The 21,589-nt window shown below is 39.3% G+C and overlaps 1 protein-coding gene across 1 annotated transcript in view; it reads left to right on the top strand.

The window, feature by feature from the left end:
- The first annotated feature begins 19,123 nt into the window (after nt 1–19,123).
- Nucleotides 19,124–21,589, top strand: part of TSPAN13 (tetraspanin 13) — a 31,810-nt gene continuing 29,344 nt past the window's right edge. Inside the window, exon 1 of the mRNA XM_040472516.1 lies at nt 19,124–19,366. Within this exon, the coding sequence (XP_040328450.1) occupies nt 19,304–19,366 (63 nt within the window). The 5' untranslated portion in view covers nt 19,124–19,303. The remainder of the gene's footprint in view (nt 19,367–21,589) is intronic.

The raw sequence follows: 21,589 nt of genomic DNA, 5'->3' as shown, positions 1-21,589 counted from the left end.
AGGTACAGCAAGATGTCAGGCAGTTTTTCCCACCAGTCAGGGGTGATGATGCTTGTTTGAAGTGATAAAGATACCTGGGAGGAGAGGGCAGACACAAGAAGAATGAAGTTGAATTTTGGGGAGAGGTGTATAAAAATCAAGAGTTTAAGTTTGGAGTGAAACAACACGTGTAGTTACAAGTGTAACTGTGGTCCCATGGATAGTAGTCCTTATAGCAGGAGGCTAGCAGATCACCTAGGGCAGAGGTACTCAATTCTGGATTTTCATTAAGATCACCTGGAGGGATGTGTGTGTGTGTGTGTGTGTGTGTGTGTGTGTGTGTGTGTGTGTTTAGTATGGATGTCCAAGACCCAGTCTGAAGGAATTGGATCAAAATACGTGGAACTGAAGCCAAGAAACCAGTATGTTTAAAAGCTTCCTCGGGCAATTCTTGTAGGTCACCAAAATGAAGAATTACTGGCTAAGATGAGGGAAAAGCTAACATTAAGTTGCTTCTCACCTCATGTTCAAATTTTCGTATATCCTTGTGCATCTTAGGGCTAACATCACCTAACTGATGATAACCTCATTTGCTCACACACACCATTTCTTTTGCGTCTACTATCACCCTGGACCTGGGTTCTTGCTCTTCCCTATTGTCTGGATTAAATCTCCTGGGTCTAACAAGAACAACACAATTTTACAGTGGACAAAATCAAAAGCGGGGACATCATCCATGGGACAATTTGAAGGTTTAAGGATCTTCTGAATAATTAATATTTGGAGGTCTCCTTAGAGAGTGAATGCCTGTGGATAACATTGCCACACACAAAGAATCCAGAGGCAAACAACAATGCTCTTGCCAAGCTGTGTAACATCTCTTTTCAAATGCAAACATCTCAGAGGCTGGGGTATCTTTTACTCATTCTAAAGAAAAGGTGGATACCCTCAGACCTCGGCAGGACTTCACCCCATCAGCTCAGCTCTTCAGTCACTGTCAGTGCAACTAAAAGAATAATTTCCTGCCTGGCGAGCTGCTGTGGCTTGAAAATTTAAGTATAAATAACAAGTGTCAGAAAGTCTTTAATCAGTGAATTAGCATTTCAAAGATCAAAGATAATAGACCTTGAAGTCTCTGCCTGCTCTATAGAGCTGTCACTAGGCTAATAGTTTAGACACTCCTGTCTCCTTCCTTCCTGTCTCTTTATAGCCCTTCTGTGGCCTAGAGTGTGGCACCCCCCTCCAGTTTCAGGAATGTACTGGTCACTCCTTTTCCCTTTGTGGTTTTTCTATGAATGTCTTTTTCTATTTCCTGTGCTTGTCCAGCTCTTCTTCCGCCTGTATCTTTCATTACACAAATACTTACTGAGTTTTCAGTTAGTTTTATGCTCTGTGCTAAATTCTGGATAGTTAACAAAAAAATAAAACAAATATGATCCTTGCCCACATATGCAAATTTCCTGTTTGCCTTTTCCTTTTCCTTCAGTTTGTCTACTTCGTTCTTTTTCTTTCTACTTTGTTAAGAAGAAAACCACAGACCCCAAAGGCATCATTTAGGTTAAAGGCCCCAAAATCAGTAAACTAAGACTTAATACCTAACCTAACTGCAGTTTCAACCCCCTAGAAATAGAACCTTTAACCGGAGGACATGGGAATTTCCTGGTCAGCACTAGGAAATTTACCGATAGTCCCCTTCTTTTTTCCTCAGAAGGGTGACCTTGCCTAAAACAATTGATTCTTTGCTAATGATTTCCTTTTTTTCACTCCCTCTCTACCTGTAGAAACCTTTCCTTTTCTGTAGTACTTTGGAGCTCCCCTCTGCTTACTAAGTGGGACGCTGCCTGCCTGATTCATGAATCAATTAATAAAGCCAGTTAGATATTTAAAATTTACTCAGTTGAAATTCTGTTATTTAACATCTTACATCTCCATTAACTGGCTATAACGTGGAATTAAGTTTTTTAGAAATGCAATTTATGCATATTGAATCTAATCCCCCTTCTTTTCATTGTGCCATGTTTTAATGCTTTTTTCCTTCAAAAATTAAAGTAAAACAGTCACTAAAGCTAACTGAGCGGAGTCTGGGATATTATCTGGTATTCAAGCACATTAGTAATTCTCAGTAAAATATGTTAAAATTATTCACATCAAGTGGAATAAATAAAAGACTGTGCTTAGTCTCATGTCATTTTAGGTCAAGTTTTGCTAAAAAAAACAAACAAAAAAAGAATCTCTGCACCAAACTTATAAAAACTTTATAATTTTCAGAGCCTTTTAGATTTTAGAATAAGGATGAGGGGCGCCTGGGTGGCGCAGTCGGTTAAGCGTCCGACTTCAGCCAGGTCACGATCTCACGGTCCGTGAGTTCGAGCCCCGCGTCAGGCTCTGGGCTGATGGCTCAGAGCCTGGAGCCTGTTTCCGATTCTGTGTCTCCCTCTCACTCTGCCCCTCCTCCGTTCATGCTCTGTCTCTCTGTGTCCCCAAAATAAATAAACGTTGAAAAAAAAATTAAAAAAAAAAAAAAAGAATAAGGATGAAGATTTTGGACTTGTCTAGCACATGCCTGCCCACAGTAGGTGTCCTTAGAAATATGTGTTCAATTTGCATTGCATCCACGTTATTGTCTGGGACACTAAAATAAAATAAAAATACATGCATAATGCAAGGATAAATATAAATTAAAAATAAGAGAGACTTGACCTCTCTGTTGAAAATAAAAGATTTTCCTCCCTTTGTTTTTTCAGAAAAGTTGTAATTGGAAGTACTTTCTCCTCCCTTTGAAATGTATATAAATCCTTTTGAGGACTAGATTGGCAGTTGGTCAGTGATAGGACAGAGAATGTGCTTCTCAAGGACCTGATAACCATCTCTTTGAACGTAAGGGAGATAGGACCCTTGTTTCCCAGTTTCTGGGGCGAGGGAGGGGGAGATAATGGCGGCCTAATTTGGTGGGCACCTTGCTCCAAGTTGCAAAATTACTTTCTGTTATAAAGATATGAGAAGTTTGTTTTTCATCATGATAAAGCCAATTAGCTAACATAGGGTCGTCAACCAATTGCCAGGTAAAGTTAGGATGAACTATGTGTGACAAATGGTGTTGTCACATCTTCTTACTTGAGGAGTAGTTATCATTTATCTTGCAAGCATGTACATTACGGGTTGTACCTTCTTGGCTATCTAAAGTGGTGTGAGTCCTTTCTGTTTTTGCAGTCACTTAGAGTATTGCCTGTGATGCGTATGACATCTTGGTTTAATGCTTAATTGGTTAAAAAAAATTTTTTTCTAGGGGAGCCTGGATGGCTCAGTTGGTTGGGCGTACGACTTTGACTCAGGTCATGATCTTCCCGTCCTTGGGTTGGAGCCCTGCCTCAGGCTCTGTGCTGACAATTTGGAGCTCAGAGCCTGGAGCCTGCTTCAGGCTCTGTGTCTCCCTCTGTCTCTGCACCTGCCCGTTCGTACTCTGTCTCTCTCAGAAATAAATAAACATTAAAAAAAGTTTTTTTTAAGTGTTTCTCAACTACCTTTGTGGAGAGGATTTCTGGGTTGGAAGAAGATTTTGTTTTTAATTTTACTTCCCCAACAATTTATACCATGGTATAGTAGCCACATTTTAAAGATCGTGTTCAGCTAATTTTAATTCCTTCCTACCAAAACTTTTGCTTGCTAATTAATGATAAATATCAGTTAATGTTAAATTAACTCCTTGCATAAAGTATGGGCAGTTGGCAGGTACCACTTGTAAAAGTAATATGTGTACCTCTTAAATATTGCTGCATAAGTCAGAGACTTCTGGGACAGTGAGAAAGGGAGGATTTTTGAGTAAAATGAGAGAAAAGATAAGGAAATTTTCTAAAGTCTGTCACAAAAGGTAAAGAGAGGAGAGAAAAGGATCAGGGCTGAGCTAGTCTGAGAGATTATTTTATTCAATGAGTGTGAGGGTTAATTATATGTGTCAACTTGACTGAGCTATGGGATGCCCAGAGATCTGGTAAAACCCCATTTCCTGGTGTGTCCCTGAGGGGGTTTTGAGAAGAGATTAGCGTTTGGATCAGTAGATGAAGTAAAGAAGATCTACCCTCGCCCATGCCAGTGGGTGTCATCCAATTGTTTGAGGGCCTGAATAGAACAAAAAGACAGAGGAAGCTCAGATTTACTCCTTTTGCTTGAGGTCAGACATCCAGCTTCTCTGGGCCTTGAACAGCAGCACTTTGGATTCTCCAGTTTTCAGACTCAGACCTAGACTTATACCATTGTCCCCTTTCCGATATTGGGGCCTTAGTACTCAGACTTACACCGTTGGCTCCCTTGGTTCTCAGGCCTTCAGACTGAAACTGAATTACACAAGTGTTTTTTCTGCTTTTCCAGCCTTTAGATGTAAATCATGGGACTTCTTGGCCTCCACAATTGGATAGGCCAATTCCTATAAATAAATCTTCTCCTCTCTCCCTCTCTCTCTCCTATTGGTTCTGTTTATTTCTGGACAACTGTGACAAATACAATGAGACTCATTACAGTGTTCCTGTAGAGTTATCAATTTTTAACTCAATTAGGATCCCAAACACATGCGCTGTCATGTAAACTTAGTTTATTGGTCAGCTCACTGCATGTATTTGGACTTATTGTAAATATTGTAGACCTGCAGATATTTTCAGAATTTAGGTGTTAAATCTGTTATAATATCTTTGGCTGCACAGAGAATGCCTGACTCAATGGCCTTTGAAGATTTACGCTAACTCCTCTGACTGCAAGTTTAGAGGAAGGGCAGGACTTCATCATTGAGTAAATCCAGGGCTTCAGACTCCATTTCTTTTTTATTCTACTAGTTGTGATTTTGCATTAGCATGATCCTCAGACTTTATCATGGTATGTTCCATGCTTTACATCTGCCTACCACGTAAGGAAACTGTTGACCAACTATTTCAAGCAAGACTACTGAGATTCTCCTTAATCAGACCACTTAATTGACATCTCTACATCTGGATGAGAGCTTCTGGACAAGGGAAGGCCATTCATCAAACCATGTAAGATCCATCCTTTAGATAGAGTGAAATTACCTTCCTCTGTTACATGTACTGCTTGGGAAATTAGTGTGTACTTTCATCAAGGAAGAAGGTAGTTGGAACAAATGGACACTGGGGAGATACCCAACACATCATGTATTGTATAGGCCAACACGTGTCTGTTACATCGAATTGTACAATGTACCATCTACCAAGGAACATATGAGTTTGTTTTCCTAGGTTCTAGAGGAGACTCAGGGTGTATCTGCTTTGTGTATCTTTTCATGCAAGTAATATCATACTAGCAATAAGTCATTGCCATGTGACATGCCTGTGGGTAAGATGAACAGTGCTGACTACATTTGGCTTTCTGAACAACACCATAGTCTTTTGCAGTAGTTATTTTAGAAAATGAGCTATATGGAGTATCTGGGCCATAAGTTCCTTATGCCAGTTTAAGCCTGCCATGCTCCCTCTTCCTGCGCTATGACAACCTTAGAAGCCTCATGTTGAGATATTCACATCACTAGGTGATAGAGCCTCCATTAACCCAAACTGGGTGATAATATAGAGCCAAAGGCTCTGCTATCTCTGATGAGACAGGATAGGCCAGAAATAAACCTTACTTCTGTTAATCCATGAGATTTCTAGGTCATATGACCACAACATAACCTAGTCTATCTTGATTAGATATTATGTCATTATTATATCATATATGGGGTTATCTGAGTATTATTATAACTTTCAAGTGTTTTTATCTCATATTTATAAGGTAATATTTATATTAGCAGGTGTTGACTGTGGGCTTATTGGAACATTTTCTCCTTATGGTCCATCTTTGTCTCTTTTAGGGCTATAAATTAGTATATAAAACATGTTTTCCTTACCCAGCCTTCTCATTGCACCTATAGTTTAACAACAAAAGTATGTTACTTTTAGGAGTAAAAATTTTAAGCTTTGAAGTATGAATTTCATGGTTAAGGATTCAAGTAACTACTATACAAGAGTCCACTTAAGAGCACAATTGAGCTACATTGAAAATGCTGCTTTGTTGCCACTAAGTCGAGAATATACAATAATGTTTTACATTATAATGCTTTCATGTTTTCAAACATTTTTTTAAGTATGGTTTCTCTCTTTTTCTCTTCACTGTGATTCAATGAGGTATTACAAGAAGAGTATAATTACAGGTTACAGATGAGTACACTGAAGGTCAGATCTAACCAAGGTCTAATCCATGGCTAAAACAAGATTTATAGACTCTCAAATCAGTGGTATTTATATCATGCCACATGTCAAAACCGCTTCTCTAAATAAATGTAATAGTCATATTTCCTATGATTTTCTAAAAAGATGAGGCAATAATTAGTCTTACTTTTAGCAGTATAAACTAATTTACTGCATTTTGCCTTAAGCTAATTGGTTAGAACTGGAAGTTTACTTTATGCTTGCCAACTAACACAACAATGATTGAAAATTCTCTTATTTAATGCTATTTAGTAAGTAAGCTCCAAGTGTAAAACTATGTATCTCTGAAAATTAGCATTGGCACGTTTTATTATACAAGAGTTAATTATAAAAAGCACTTATTTTCCAACTGGGATCCTAGCCACTAGAAGGAGTCAGAAAGGCTGTTATATGCATGTTGGAGTTTATTATTTACCCAGTGAGAGGATACAGATTAAAATCAGCAAAGGAAAAAGGTGCATGGGGAGAGGCCCAGGAGTCATCAGGTTCAAGTTTTCAGGCATTCCCTCCAAGTGGGGTCTCAAGGGGACACGCTTATTCTCCCAGCAATGATGCATGGCAACACATACAAAGTGTCGTGAACTATGGAAGCTCACTTAAGCCTTGATGTCCAGGGTTTTTGTTGGGGGTCTGTCATGTAGGTGTGCAGCCCAGTGACTGACCACAACTCAGACTCCTGTCCTTCCCCTGCTCCCATCCCCTGCTGGAACAGAACAGACATTCACTATAAAAACAGCATACCCCAAGGCCTTGGGCATACAAACACACTTAGGTAAGCTATTCCAAGGGCTCTGGCCTTCTCTCAGGAACTGGTCCAGGGCAGTCCTAAAGACTGGCTTTTCTTTGGAATGTTCAGGATTTGAGCAATGCAGGCCTGCACAAAATAGTGAACGTTTTTTTTTCCCTAGATATAGAATGGGACTTGAAATTAGAACAAAGGAAGTCTGCCATATGACCAATAATGAATCCTTTGTGATCCCTAAACCTCAACTTTGTGATCTCTAAAATGGAGTAAATAACATAAAAAATCATAATGCTCTCACTGGAGTATCATAAAAGCCAAGTAAAGGAATAGACGTAAGTAAGTTTTATAACATACTTTATTCAGGTGATTATGGAAAGTAGGGGCTAGACATCTTGTAAATACATGATAGCATCAATATTTTGTGCATTTATTTATTCATTAAGTAAACACAAATTGAATGCCTAGAATTTGCTGAGACTAGGAGAGAAAAAAAATATTAAACCATACTAACATGTTTGTTCTCTCACAAAATGTATCATATACTAATAAAAGGTAGAGAGAGAAGTGAAAAGACCTGGGAACATTGTGTTAAAGATGGTGATGGGTCTGGTAGGAGCTATGATGGGGGTAGCTTAGATGAATAATGTGACTAAGTTAGTGGTGTTCACCAATTACTACAGTAATTTGATACATTCTAGTCAAGCAGAAAGTGCATGGAGGCTTTAATAGCAGGTCTGTGTTCTCCAGGCTCTTGGGTCACTGCATGAAGAACAGCCCTTCTGATTTCGACTTCTTCATGTGGGAGGAATAAATGTCTGTATTGCTAGGATTATGAAATTTAATGGTCAAACTGTTATTGCAGCTTAGTCTACCTTAGTTGGCTGATAGGGTACCCAACCCAGACCTAGGAGTGAAGAAGACCCAGAGTGAAAGAATACCAGGGAATTAAAATAATTTAATGTGATTGGATTAAAGAGTGCTTGAAGGGCAGTAAGAAGTACTAGGATGAAAGGTAGTTATGGTCCAAGCTTTGAAAAGGCTTGTAAGCCATGTTAAGGAATTGGACAAATGGCAAAGAACCACTGAAAATTTTAAGCTAGGGGCACCTGGGTGGCTGAGTCATTTTGACGGCCCTGATTTCTTGATTTAGGCTCAGGTCTTGAGCTCACAGTCATGAGAGCATGCAAAGCAGCATGGAGCCTGCTTTGGATTCATTCGCTCGCTCTCCTTCTCTCTCTCTGCCCCTCTCCCCCTCAAAATAAAGAAATAAACATCTAAAAAGAAAAGTTTAAGCTAGCATGACAATCAGGTCACATTTATGTTTTAGAATGATTACTCTTGTTGCAGGATAGAGAATAGATTTAAGTAGGCCAAAATCTGAGGTAAGGAGGCTCATAGAGGCTAGTGAAGAAAGCCCCAGGAAAGGTATCCTGAATTGATGACGAGACCGGGATGAAGGGTGGGGGTGGGGTGGAGAAGAATATAAATAAATCTTTCACAGGCTTTGGGAGGGATTCTAGCAATGTGTTCAAATAATTCAATGTTTTTGTAAAATTTGCAAACACAAGATATTTTAATGCTAATCAGGTGACTCTCTCTACTCCAACTTGCCCTCTGTTAATCTTCTCCATCTTGTTGAATGGCTTTGTAGAGACTGTGAACATACTTGGGTTCAGTGAGGGGAAGTTGAGTTGGGAACACATTTAGTTTGGGCTTAGTGTGATATAATTATGTAGCCTGCAGCCACTTCCATATGTAGTTAGTTATTCCATATGTATATTGCATGTATAGTTTAGCTAGTCCCATGTAGGAATGGCTTCCAGGAAAATTCATATTGACACTGTGTCAATTCACCCTATGAAACAAGGTGCAGTGCCAGAAGTCATAATGTGTTATGGATTTATCCTATGGAACCCAGCACAAAAAGAATATGAAAAAGAAAGTTTTGTGATTTATAGGGCCAGAAGGAAGTCTGTAGAATTTTTTTTCAATCATTAGGTATGTAAAATTGTAAATGGAAGATTCCATTTCAATCACACCTCATCAAAATGGAAGTTTTCTCATAGCAGATAGAATGACATAAAACTCATAATATTTCACTGCACATGGACATCCATGCAAACTTACTGAGTGTTGTCAATTCAAGAGTATTTAGGATTATGAAATGCCTTGAATTGGAAGAAATTTGTTAAGTGGTGGCAGCTAGCATCAAAGATAGCCCAAATGCCTCCTGGCGGCTATGCCCTTGTATATAGTCTCCTCCGCTTAAATCTGGGTTGGCCATATCAGGCTTTGACAAATAAAATATGGTAGAAGTAGTATAGGGGAGTTCTGAAGCTAAGTTCCAAGAAGTCTTTCAGCTTCTGCCTGGATCTCTTGGAACACGTACTCCAGGAGCAGCAATACATTGTGTAAGAAGTCCAGTTACCCTGAAATTGCCATGTGAGGAAGCTCATGCTACTCATGCGAAAAGCCTGCATCCTCCACCTGCTTCAGCCATCCCAGCTGAGGCTCCAGACGTGTGGTGAGGAAGCCATCCTGAATATCTGGCCATTTTGAGCCTTCCGATCACTTTAACAGTCTCCAACTGATAGCAACAGAATGAGAAATCTGAAGTGAGAAATGCCGAGCTGAATACACAAAAGACACAGAATCATAACAGTTGATGACAAATTGTTGTTTAAAAAAATTTTTTTAATGTTTATTTATTTTTGATACAGAGAGAGTGAGAACGAGCTGGGGAGGGGCAGAGAGAAAGGGAGACACAGAATCCAAAGCAGGCTCCAGGCTCTGAGCTGTCAGCACAGAGCCTGACCCGGGCTCAAACTCATGAACTGTGAGATCATCACCTGAGCCGAAGTTGGATGCTTAACGGAATGAGCCATCCAGGTGCCCCACAAGTTATTGTTTTAAGCTTTGGTGTTTGAGGGTGGTTTGTTTTATAGCTGATAGGTAACTGAAATAGAATCACTGTGGTATAATTAAAGCCACAAAATCTTTGCCACACTCCCATCAAGAGGGTGGGTCTATTTTCCTTTTCCCTTGAATGTGGCCTGGCCTGTGATGGCTTTGCCCAACAAGTTCTGTGGAGGTGATACTGTGCCAGTTCTGAGTCCCATCTTTGAGAAGATTATTACTGTCTTCCTTGCTTTTAGAGCACTGAGCCACGTATGTAGTCAATTCACAGACACTACATGAAGAGGCCTTGAGATGACATGGAGAAGGGGTGTCTCAGGTGAACTCCAGGACGTGAGGATGGACCCTCCAGACCAACTTAGCTGCTACCTGAATATCACCAAACAACCCTGTCAATTCTGTACGGAACAGAAGAATTGGCCAGTCAAGCCCTGCTCAAATTCTTGACCTATAAAATGGTGAGATATAATAAAATGGTTATTGTTTTAAGCTATTAAATTTAGGGGTAATGTGTTATGTAGAAATAGATAATGATTAGGGGTTTCCTCCAAATTTATATAGCATTACCAATAATGCATTGTGATTGTAAGTTGTAAAGCAGAAAATGTTAAACTAAATTATTGATAATAAAAAATAGATTTCAATCAACCATGCTAGAGGAAACACTGAATTATGTTTCCATCCTTTTTGTGGAAAATACTACAAAATGGTTGTCATGTAAAGAAGAAATCAGAGTAAGAAGACAAAAGAGTAGGGAAAATGTATTCTAGAGTTAGATAAGTGGTTAGTAAAAACAATATGAGTTTTGTGAGGTTTGTAGAATTTATCGTTTATTTTAAAAATTTATAATTTGCTGTGTTTTCTTTTTCCATTTTAGACAATTACTTTTTGCACCTAAGTTTTTTTTTTTTTTTTTAATTTTATTTTTGTACTCTAGTATCCTTTTTCTTAAAGAGCTCCTCCAAGTTTTCAGAACACTGCAGTCAAAGGGAAGGTCTTACAAGCTTCCAAAGAGAGAACAAAAAATATAAATTGTCATAAGCAAAGTATCAGGAATCAGAAAGGCTGGATTTTTCAAAAGCACTGCATGATAAAATTTATTAGAGAAAGACCTTCAAACTTATAAAGAGAAACAAATTCCAACCTAGAATTCAATACATTAGGAGCCATTAATAAAATGAGAAAGCAGGATGAAAATATTTTCTGACTAGTGTATGGTCTCAAAAAATTTACCATGCTTCCTATTTCAGGAAAGTTTTAAACATGTGCCAGTATACTTAAACTTGTGTAAATAGGATATGACTTAACTCTGGCACACATTTATTTCCAAAAACTAGGTCTCTTTGCCCTAAATTGTACCTGCTAGACTTTGCCAAAAATATCTTGGAGACACAATTGGCACTTTATGGTAGCAACAGTTAATATACAAAACCCTCTGATGTGAAATGACAAAGGTCACCTTATCAGCTACATTCCCTAAAAAAACAGTTACTGTTCAAAAGAAAAATTTGTGCAAGAAACTAAGTTTGAAAATACACTGATGATTTTTTTTGTATTTTTTCTAGAATAACAATAATATCGTTTATATGATATAAAATCTCAGATTACTCGTACTTAAGGCTGTAAGTTTTTTTCCCCTCCTCCACTCTTCATCAGAGTAATCATCAGAAAGGGATCCTCGAGGAACATGAGGACACTCCAGGAGACCCCCTTCACCCTTTTCCAATCACTGTTTCCACACATACCTCCCCAAACGCATGACTATCCTGATGTTTATGGTTACCCACTCCTTGCTTTTATTTATAGTTTGCCTCTTGAGCGTTCATCTCTGAATACTGCATTAGAATTGATGTTTTTGAGTTTTATATAAATGGAAGGATGCACTATACATTCTTGTATTTCTGGTTTCTTTTAACCCAGTGTCTGTAAGACACATGCATATTATGGAGGTAGCTGTATTTTGTTCAGTTTCAGTTTGGGATACGTTTCCATTATGTGAGTGTACCATGATTTCATTATCTATTTCCGGTACTGATGGATATCTGAGTTGTTTCCAGCTTGAATGATTTCCAGTGTGCCAGGACCTGCATTATACTATATCAATCTTATTTTAGAACTCATAAACTGTTTATAGGTAAGAGTCAGAAAGATACTTTAAAAAAAATTAAGTACATTTGGTCACCCTTATAAATGTCAGATTTCCTTTCATTTTCTCAAACATAATGACAGCTTATTTTAATAAATTCAGTTGAGCCCTATAATTGTACCTTTTCCTATTCATTTTTTACCTATTTTTCTCTGATGTATGTGTCTTAACGAAGGCAGTATTATTATTAGCTTTCAGATATAAAAATTACGTATTTACTGAAGTAGCCACTGGACTAAATAAATGCAATACATACTGATCTACAGTACTCAAAATGGAAAGCCTTAGATTTCCAGAAATTTCTTTCATGTGATGGAACCTTAAAAATATCATCAGTTTACTTCTAATTGTACTCTCATTGGTACATCATTAATATAGCACATGAAAAAAAAATGGAAGGGAAGATGTGGAGAAAACCGAGGCAAAGGGTAAGCAGATTATCTCATGCTTAAAGCTGATTGTCCCCCCTCATTACAGGCAGCTGATCGGTGGTCTGGTTGGTTTGTCTGGCCGTCAAGCTGGATTTGCCTGTTAGGCCCTGGAATTCTCTGCAATGCTATAAAAGCTGAATTTGCTACTACAAATGGTCACAGAAATTTAGAATTGAGATTTTAATGCCATAGCATATGACAAGATAGTCACATATATGCATATATTTTAGTCCCATTGACATTACATAGAAGGAAATAAGAAGTCGGTAAAAGCAAGAAAAACTTCAAGTTTAATTTGTGGTTGGAAGAAAAACTTTCTCTGAAAATGAATTATCATTTGAAGTCATTTGGCATTAATGTTGAAACATTCTGCGTAGCAAAAGGGAGACAATATTATTGTAGGATGGAGGAGTATGTCACATACAATTGCTAAAACCTGGCAAAACATCAAAAAGGATAACAGGGAAAATAGCGGAAGAGAGAGACTTGGAAGGAGAGAAGTAACAATTGATCAGCTGCTTTGTCTTATTCTTGGCCAAGAAGTTCCCTTCTTATGCTTCACCGGATCCAAAAGATTACAAATCATCTCAACTAGAAGATTCTACAGTCCTTTCTTTTATTTGTCCAGGAGACAGAAGAATATCAGAGAATAATGGACAAAAAAAAAAAAATGTGGAATAAAAAACGTATTTGTCATTAGAAATCATTTAGCTGGATCAATTTTAGTTAAAACCATTGACAGACATTTTAGGAATTGGCATTTAATTTATTTAACAGTATTTTATTGGTTAAAGCAATATACTGGGGTTTAGCTATAACAAGGTGTACTGTAGTTGAAGTGTTTTAAAATTGCTATATTATTTATGTGGCCATAAAATGTGCATGAACAATTTCATATTCGTATTTCTGAGAAGTCTAAAAAGTTTTTTGGTAGAGTAGTTAACAATGTTGTACAAAAGCTTAGGAGTTGTTTTGTTTAAGATTTATTGAAAACAATGAAATCCTCGTATTGAATTATTAAGAGGAAAATGTGGAGGTGCGCTTGGGTGGCTCAGTCTGTTGGGTGTATGGCTTCAGCTCAGGTCATGATCTCACAGTTTGTGAGTTCAAGCCCCGCCTCAGGCTCTTGTGCTGACAGCTCAGAGCCTGAAGCCTGCTTTCGATTCTGTGTCTCCCTCTCTCTCTGCCCCTTCCCTGCTCACACTCTGTCTCTCTCTGTCTCAAAAATAAATAAATACTTAAAAAAAATAAAGAAAAATTAAAATATATATATATATATTGACCTTAAACTTGAATGGCAAAAAATAATAAAAAATTAAGGGGCACCTGGGTGGCTCAGTTAATTGAGTGGCTGACTTGATTTCAGCTCAGGTAATGATTTTGGAATCATGGGATGGAGCCCCATGTCAGCCTCTGTGCTGAGCATGGAACTTGCTTAAGATTCTCTGTTGATCTCTTCCTCTGCCCCTCTGCCCTGCTTGTGTGCACACATTGTCTCTCTTTCTCTCTTTAAAAAAAAAAAAAAAGATTCAAATAAAAAAGTTAAGATAATATCAAGCTAAATCTAAACCATGAAGAATTTAAATTTATTTTTTAATATTAAAAAAATTTTTTAAAACAAATTATTCTCGTTAATTTTTTTTAAATCTGTCTTTTAAATGTTTGTTTTTTTGAGAGAGAGACAGACAGAGCATGAGCAGGGAAGGGGCAGAGAGAGAGGGAGACACACGATCAGAAGCAGGCTCCGGGCTCCAAGCTATCAGCACAGAGCCTAATGTGCCGCTCGAACTCATGAACCATGAGATCGTGATCTGAGCCAAAGTCCGACACTGAATCCACTGAGCCACCCAGGCACGCCCCTGTTTAAAATTTTTTAAATAGACTCTTTTTTATTTTTAAGTGAACTCTACACTCAACATGGGGCTCAAATTCACAACCCCAAGATCAAGAGTCACATGCTTTCCCAACTGAGCCAGCCAGGCACCCCCATGAAGAGTTTTTAAATGTTCGTTACAGCCTGAAGTGGATTACCCAGATGAAGTTAGAGAATTTCCTTCCCTGATAAAATGATGAGGACTGAAAAATTCAAAGACGGTTTGAAATGTGACTAGGGAAATATTTTTAGGGGAAAATGTAGTTTGACTTATTTTTCAAGAAAATGGACCTCTCAGATCTATTGTGGAGAGCATAATTGAAGCCAGTCCCAATGTCCATCACTGCATTTGTGCTGATGTTTCTAGCCAGTGACTGAGTGTGGCAAGGATACTGAGGCAGCTGCATTTCAGGAGAGTGTGCTAGATTCTTTGCACATCTGACTCAAAGACTCTTTGCTGGCCTTGCCAAATCTTCTTAAAACTGCCCTGAAGTCTAACACCTTCCTCTCTCCCTCCTTCTCTCCCTTCTTTCCTTCCCTCTTTACTTTCACAGAAGTCAGACCTCTGTTGCATTCTTTTAGTGCTCACAGCCTTCTGTAGTACCTGGGAAACCTCACAGATGTGTCTTCCAATAAATCTCTTGCATATCTAGTACAGTCTTGGTGTCTGTTTCTCAGAGGATCCGGACTAACGCACAAGAATGCTGTTTCCCTGGCTAAAAAAAAAAAAAAAAAAAAAGAAAAAAAAGAAAGCAAACAAGCAAAAAAGCAAAAAAAAAAATTAAAACAAAGGAGAGAGGAGTATAGCAATCTCCTAAATTGTTAAAAATTCATTTCACATTCAAGGACCAAGAAATTATATGTAAAACTAATTAATTTAGTTTATCTTTGTTATTTCCATCTAAAACTATTAAAAACAATATGCTTAGGAGACCCAATTTTAATTAATTAATTAACTAATTAATTATTTTAAATACTTATTCATTTTTGAGAGAGAGAGAGAGACAGAGTGAAAGTGGAGGAGGGGCAGGCTCATACTGCTGTGGGCATACCAGTAGGTAGAAGTGACCATTCCTGGATCTGTGAGTTGATATCTCTTACTCACTTTGGAAAATTCCTGACCGTTATTCTCTTTATATATGTCTTTTGTCCCATTTTTTTTTTTTTTTTTTTTGTTTTCTCCTTCTGGAACTGCAAACACACTATTCGATTTTGTCCTAAAGGTATCAGAGGCTCTGAACCATTTTTTTCACTTTTTTTTTTTTAATCTTTGTGTTTTAGTCTGAGTAATTTCTATTTATCTCTCTTTCAACTGAATTTTTTCTTCTGTTTTATCTAGTTTTCTTAAATCACATTAAATTTTTTTTCTGATTGTATTTCTCATTTCATTTACATTTTTTCCAATAATCTTGATCTTTCTGCTGAAATTCTCCATATGTTCCTGCATGTTTTCCACTGAATCTTTAACACATTTATCATGTTTAGTTTTCAGGACCTGTATGAAAATTTGAACATCAGGATCATCTCTGGGCCTGATTCTATGGATCATTTTTTCTTTTGACCATAAGCCAATTTTTTTTGATTATCCACACCTTTCATAATTTTTGATTGTGTGTCACAGAGTGTATATAAAAGAACTGTTGAGAATGTATTAAATGATACAGGCCTTATTCTATCAGGCTGCTATGCTGGGTGCCTACCTCGATAGAAGAAAAAATACAGGTTTAATTAGATTCAGTCAGCATTGGCTTCAAATATTTTGATCAAGACCTTTTTTCTACAGGAAGGAGGTCTGTATGGAGAACGCTTTGTACTTTGTGCTCAGTCACCAGCTTTCTGAACCTTGGAAGTTCTCTGTTTTATAACCTGGCTGCTGCCATTTTGTTTGCTGTGGAGTGGTCTTTGTTCTCCAGTCATGTTCTCTGCTTTCAGTCATGTCTTTGTAAGATCTCTCCTTATCCTGCTGTTCTATTTCAGGCATGGAGGATTCTTACAATATATCATAGGGGGATTTCTCTCTTCTACCCCCTTAGCCTTGAGTAGCCAATGCCTTGGATTAGGTCAAGAGTCAGATTGCTCCATAGGGGTCTTTCTTGTCTTGCCCATCCTGATCCAGCTGTTAACCACTTTCTTGTATTTGGGGAAGATCTGTGAACCTTGAGATAGTTGGGGAAGGAGTACTCTTCTCTGACCACAGACTTTGAAACTTGTAACCCCTGTACTAAGTGAAGGTTCATGGGTTAAATCTGGCAAGCAATCATAGACTCACTCTGTAGCTGGAGCCCCCTGGATTATACACTGTCACACCAGTTCACACATGGGCAATAAAACATGGTTAAAAGATCACCTCATTTCTCTTTGTCCCTCTCTATGCAGTCTTCTTTCTACAGCCAACCCACAGAAGATAATGGCAACTGTGAACTTTTCTTCCTAAGACTGTCTTATTACTTCCCGGATTTTCGTTCTTTCAGATGTCTTTAGGTCTTCAATTCTCTGACAGTTTTTGTTGTTGTTTTGTTTTAAACTGTGAATTTGTAACATATCTGGCTCATTCTTATTGGGATGGAAATAATTGGTCTTTTATAAATCCTAAGGAGAAATTCATCATGTTCACTACCTCCCACCCTCCTCCCAATTTGCAGTAGTTCCTCGGTTTTCCCCATCAAAGCCCATAAATCCTATGAGGGAATGCTTCTACCACTACAGCTCTTGCCCGGCTTCTGTAATTGTTCCCTAAATTCCCCTTTAGACTTCAGGAAAATCATAACTACCCATTCTTGCTAGAGCTGAGCTGCTCCATTATTTTTTCTTGGCTTCCTTTAACTTTGTCCACACTTTAAAAAATAGTCTCTTTATTAAAATCTTTTCAATTATGCTATTTGAATGAACTATATCCTTCCTGCTGGACCCCTAACCAATATTTGGCATTTCGTTGAGATAAACAAAGAGATTCAGTCCACAGGGAGATAGTAGAAGATATTATGAAGGAGACAAAAAAAGAGTTGCCATGACTAGGGGGAGCAATGAAGTGGTACAATATTGGTGGCCTCCAGGAATGAGAAGTGGATGAACCGATCTCCTCGCTCGGACTTCTTTAGTAAGTTTTTGGCTTTTACAGTGGAAGGCTGAGCAGCATTGTATTGTTTGGGTTGGATGGTCATTTTCTAGAGTGATTTTCGGAATACTTCGGGGTGTACAGAAAAGATTAATGTGGAATAGAAAAGCAAAAGAATCAATGGAGCCTTCTTGGTGTGGTGGGATTTGGGGAAGTAAGGAGAGCTTAGAAGACAGAGCAGGAAATTCCAAGAACACTAACTATTTCAACCAAGTGTAGTGTTCTACTTAACATATGTTTTAGGGCCACCTGGGTGGTTCAGTGGGTTAAGCGTGGGACTCTTGATTTTGGCTCAGGTCATGATCCCAGCATTCCATTTGTGAGTGCTGACAGTATGGGGCCTGCTTTGGATCCTCTCCCTCTCCCTCTGCTCCCCTCTAATAAATAAATAAATTTAAAAAAATCCATATATTTAGCATTTGCTATCACATAATTTACTCAGTATGAACCTTTAGGTTCCATATAAATATCTGAACATTTCTTTATAAGAACTTGTTTTGGTAGATGGTACTATGAAACAACCAAGCCTTTACTAGCTTAGCTTAGGTGCCTGAAACACAGTAGGCATTAGAAAACTATTAGTCTTGGGGTGGCTGGGTGGCTCAGTCAATTAAGTATCTGACTTCAGATCAGGTCATCTGTGGGTTCCAGCCCTGCCTCAGGCTCTGTGCTGACAGCTCAGAGCCTGGAGCCTGTTTCAGATTCTGTGTCTCCCTCTCTCTGTACCTCCCCTGCTTGTGCTCTCTCTCTTTCAAAAATAAATAAACATTAAAAGAAAAAAGCCTATTAGATCTACTAATACTGGCCTACACTTATTGAGCACTTACTTTGTGCCAGGCACTGTGCAAAAAAGTGCTTAACATAATATCTCAATTTATAGGTGAGAAATCTGAGGATACAAGATGCATTTCCGCAATAGACAGTCAATAAAGTGATAATGGACTGACTTGAGGTGAGAACTGTATCACTTAAATATTTTTCACAATTCTTATTTGGGAGAAAAAGAAAAATTTATTGATATTTAGTATTGAAAGACAAAAATAATCTCTCCTGATTTTCTCTGGCATGCACGTATTCATAGTTTATCAGTATTTGGAAATTCCTGTAGGATAAATTTGACGTGACAGGAGTCACATTTATGGGCCATGTACTGTACCTACTTTCCTAGAGAAGCCGAGAATTCGCTCTCTCCTTTTATTCCTTCCTTTATTTCCTTACTTCTATTTTCCCCCACTTCATTCTCTCTTTTAAATCATTCACATTCGTTTATTTATTTCTCCATTTATTCCTGCCTTCCTTCAAACAAGGCCAGGTGCTTAATTTAAAAATCTCATTCAAAATGGTGCCACGTCATCCACCAGGGCCAGGAACCGAGAGGTGCTGTCATATTTCTCCCTGCCAGCGTGGATCTCCGTCGAGCCCCGCCCTCTTCTCCTCACCTGCTCCCCAGGAAACGACAGGGAGGCCGCTGTCACACGGTCTGGCCTCGAGCTAGGTCCCCTACGGCCTCCACCCCCTCCCCCTCGGCCCCGGGCCGTCTAGCCTCTCCCGGCTGCCGGCAGGCGGAGCGCATTTATTTGCATATTTCTACCTTTGTTCCCTGCCGGCGGCCAATCAGCGCGCGGGGCGAGGCGGGGGTGCTGGGCGGGGCTCGGGCTCAGGCTCCAGCTGCTGCGGCCGCAGGTTCCAGAGCGGGTTCGAGCCGCGGCGGGCGCGCAGCGCACTGCAGCCGCAGCCCAGGCCTCCCACCCCGGCCTCGGCCAGGCCTCAAAGGCAAGGACAAAGAGGCTGTTCCGGAGGCTCCGCCCGAGCCTCGTTTACCTGCGGTTTCGGCAACCACAGGCTCCAACATGGTTTGCGGGGGCTTCGCGTGTTCCAAGAACTGCCTGTGCGCTCTCAACCTGCTGTACACAGTGAGTACCCTGAATCGGTTCCTCCCCGCCTGCGGGCTTTGCACCTGCTCGGTTGCTCCTTGGTTCCCCTGCCTGACCAGCGACTCTGACTTCATTCCGCACCTCTTCCCGTCTTCCCACGCTCTGCGCGCCCCTGACCTCACCATCACTCCCCGCCGGAGACCAGGAGCCGGCTCTTGTCGCAGTCTCTTCCTTTCCCTCATTGTGAAGCCGCCGTCTTTCTGGCTCACTGGCCGCGTCTCTGCCACATTGCTCTACCCCGCCCCCTCACCCACCGCCTTGTTTTTCTGTCGTTTGACCAGACCTTTCCACTTACCATCCTTATCCCTTCGGATACTCGCTCCTGGCTTCCAACCCCGTCTGGGGCGGGTTTGGAGGCGGGAGAGCAGCCTCAGGTTTGAGGACAGTTTTGCAAAAATAGCGTGATCTGAAACTGACAAGGCGGCATATGGATGGTGTGCATCTTGGTTAGCTGTCCGTGCTCTTGTGATTTAAATTGAGGTCACCGAGTAGGTTCACAGGATATCCGCAGCTTCCGAAGTTTGTTTCGTGCTTACATAAAGGGATGCCTTTTTTTTTTTTTTTTTGTCAGTTTGTTCATACTGGATGCTTTTTCCATGTGGTCTCCCGATTTATTAATATCCTAACTCCATTTTAAGCAAAATCCTCCAGTAAATAAGCAAGCCTCCACCCAAGTCATTCCTTTCTCTGCTAATAAGCTTGGGCCTTTTAGTTTTAATGGTGCAGTCTACCTCTGTGATTTTTGAGGTGCAATTCTGGGCGAATGGAGCAGTTGCCGTTTATTGATTGCCTATCACAGCCCAGGTCTTCATTCATGATTTCATTCCTCATTCTGACAGCCATCTGAGGCAAGGGGCATGGTGTAAATCTTAAACATAAGATAACAGACCAAAAAAGGTTTTAATAAGTTGGCAAGTCAGGAATAGAACCTAGGCTGTGAGATCCAGATCTTTCCAAAGGCTTCTCTCCCAGGTGGAAGAAACTTCCTCTTCTGTCATCATCCCTCCATCATAGTCTATCTCCCTTCTATAAATACACCTGCTGGTTTGCAGCACCCACCCTGAAAACAAACCCAGTTCTCCTGTATTAGCAGCGAGCTAGGCCATCTGTGCAAGCTTAGGTTACATCCTAGGAATGGAGAGGCTGCCTTGTGGTCACCAACAGGAGAGAGAGGCTGGATTGGTTTACCATTAATGTTCCTTTGTACATGAACATGCTTGCAAAGCTTTGAAGGCAAGACAGTGGAATCAAGTATGCTTTTCTGGTTAGTTAGTAGGAATCTAATCAACACGGTCACAGATAGTAGACTCGGGAGAAAAATTGTAAAACACCTGGTGATTCAGCTCCTTGTAATTGGAGAACCATGTCAAGTTTCAGACCAAAATTCACCTTTGTCTTGCTTGAAGCATGCTTATCTTATTGACTGTATATTAAGTAAGTGCTGACCAATTCTCCAGGTATTTTCTTTTCTTAGCATGAATGGCCTGCTATTCAAATTCATCATTTTGTGCCCTGACTTTCGCCCTCTCCCCATGATTTGGTCACCTGTTCCCCAGACACTTAGTCTTATAATATCTGCTTACACACATTAGAAAGTCTACTTTGCATGCTTACTTGGCTGTGGGGTCTATATAAATTAATGTGCAATCTATGTATGTATATCTATATATCTATACACACATATATATGTATAATATATATTATATATACATGTTAAAAGACAAGTTATTTTTAAGTCTAGTTGTTTTCAAGATATGTCACTTTTGGTTGTATTTAGTGTGTATCAGGAAAGCAAGGAGAAAGGTGATCTAAAGGAACATTTTAAGATTTTTATATCTATTCCAACTTATTGGCCTTCAGAATGCATTCTATTGATTTTTAATAGTTATGTAGTAAACCTTAATTAGAAGCCACAAGGCTATATAATAGTTAGCACCCTATTAAATCCTAGACTTTTTAGATAAAACGGGTATTTCTTAAGATGAATTAGTGTCTACTCTTTATACATTGTGAACAAGCTTAAGTAAGTTCAGCAGTTTAAATTGGAGGTGAATGAGACATACAATTTGGACCAGGTCTTAAATAGATGCCGACAGTAGCCACTACTATTATTTAGATTCCATATCTTCCTTGGAACATTTTAAGATGAGAAATGTGAAGTAGTTAGGATTGAGGATTGAGGTTGAGGGTGGATTGAGGGTG

Source organism: Herpailurus yagouaroundi, unplaced genomic scaffold (assembly GCF_014898765.1).
Source record: "Herpailurus yagouaroundi ecotype Mexico unplaced genomic scaffold, PumYag 100, whole genome shotgun sequence".
NCBI classification, from domain to species: domain Eukaryota; kingdom Metazoa; phylum Chordata; class Mammalia; order Carnivora; family Felidae; genus Herpailurus; species Herpailurus yagouaroundi.
The sequence above is the reverse complement of the archived record's forward strand: the minus strand, read 5'-3'. Positions and strand labels throughout refer to the sequence as shown.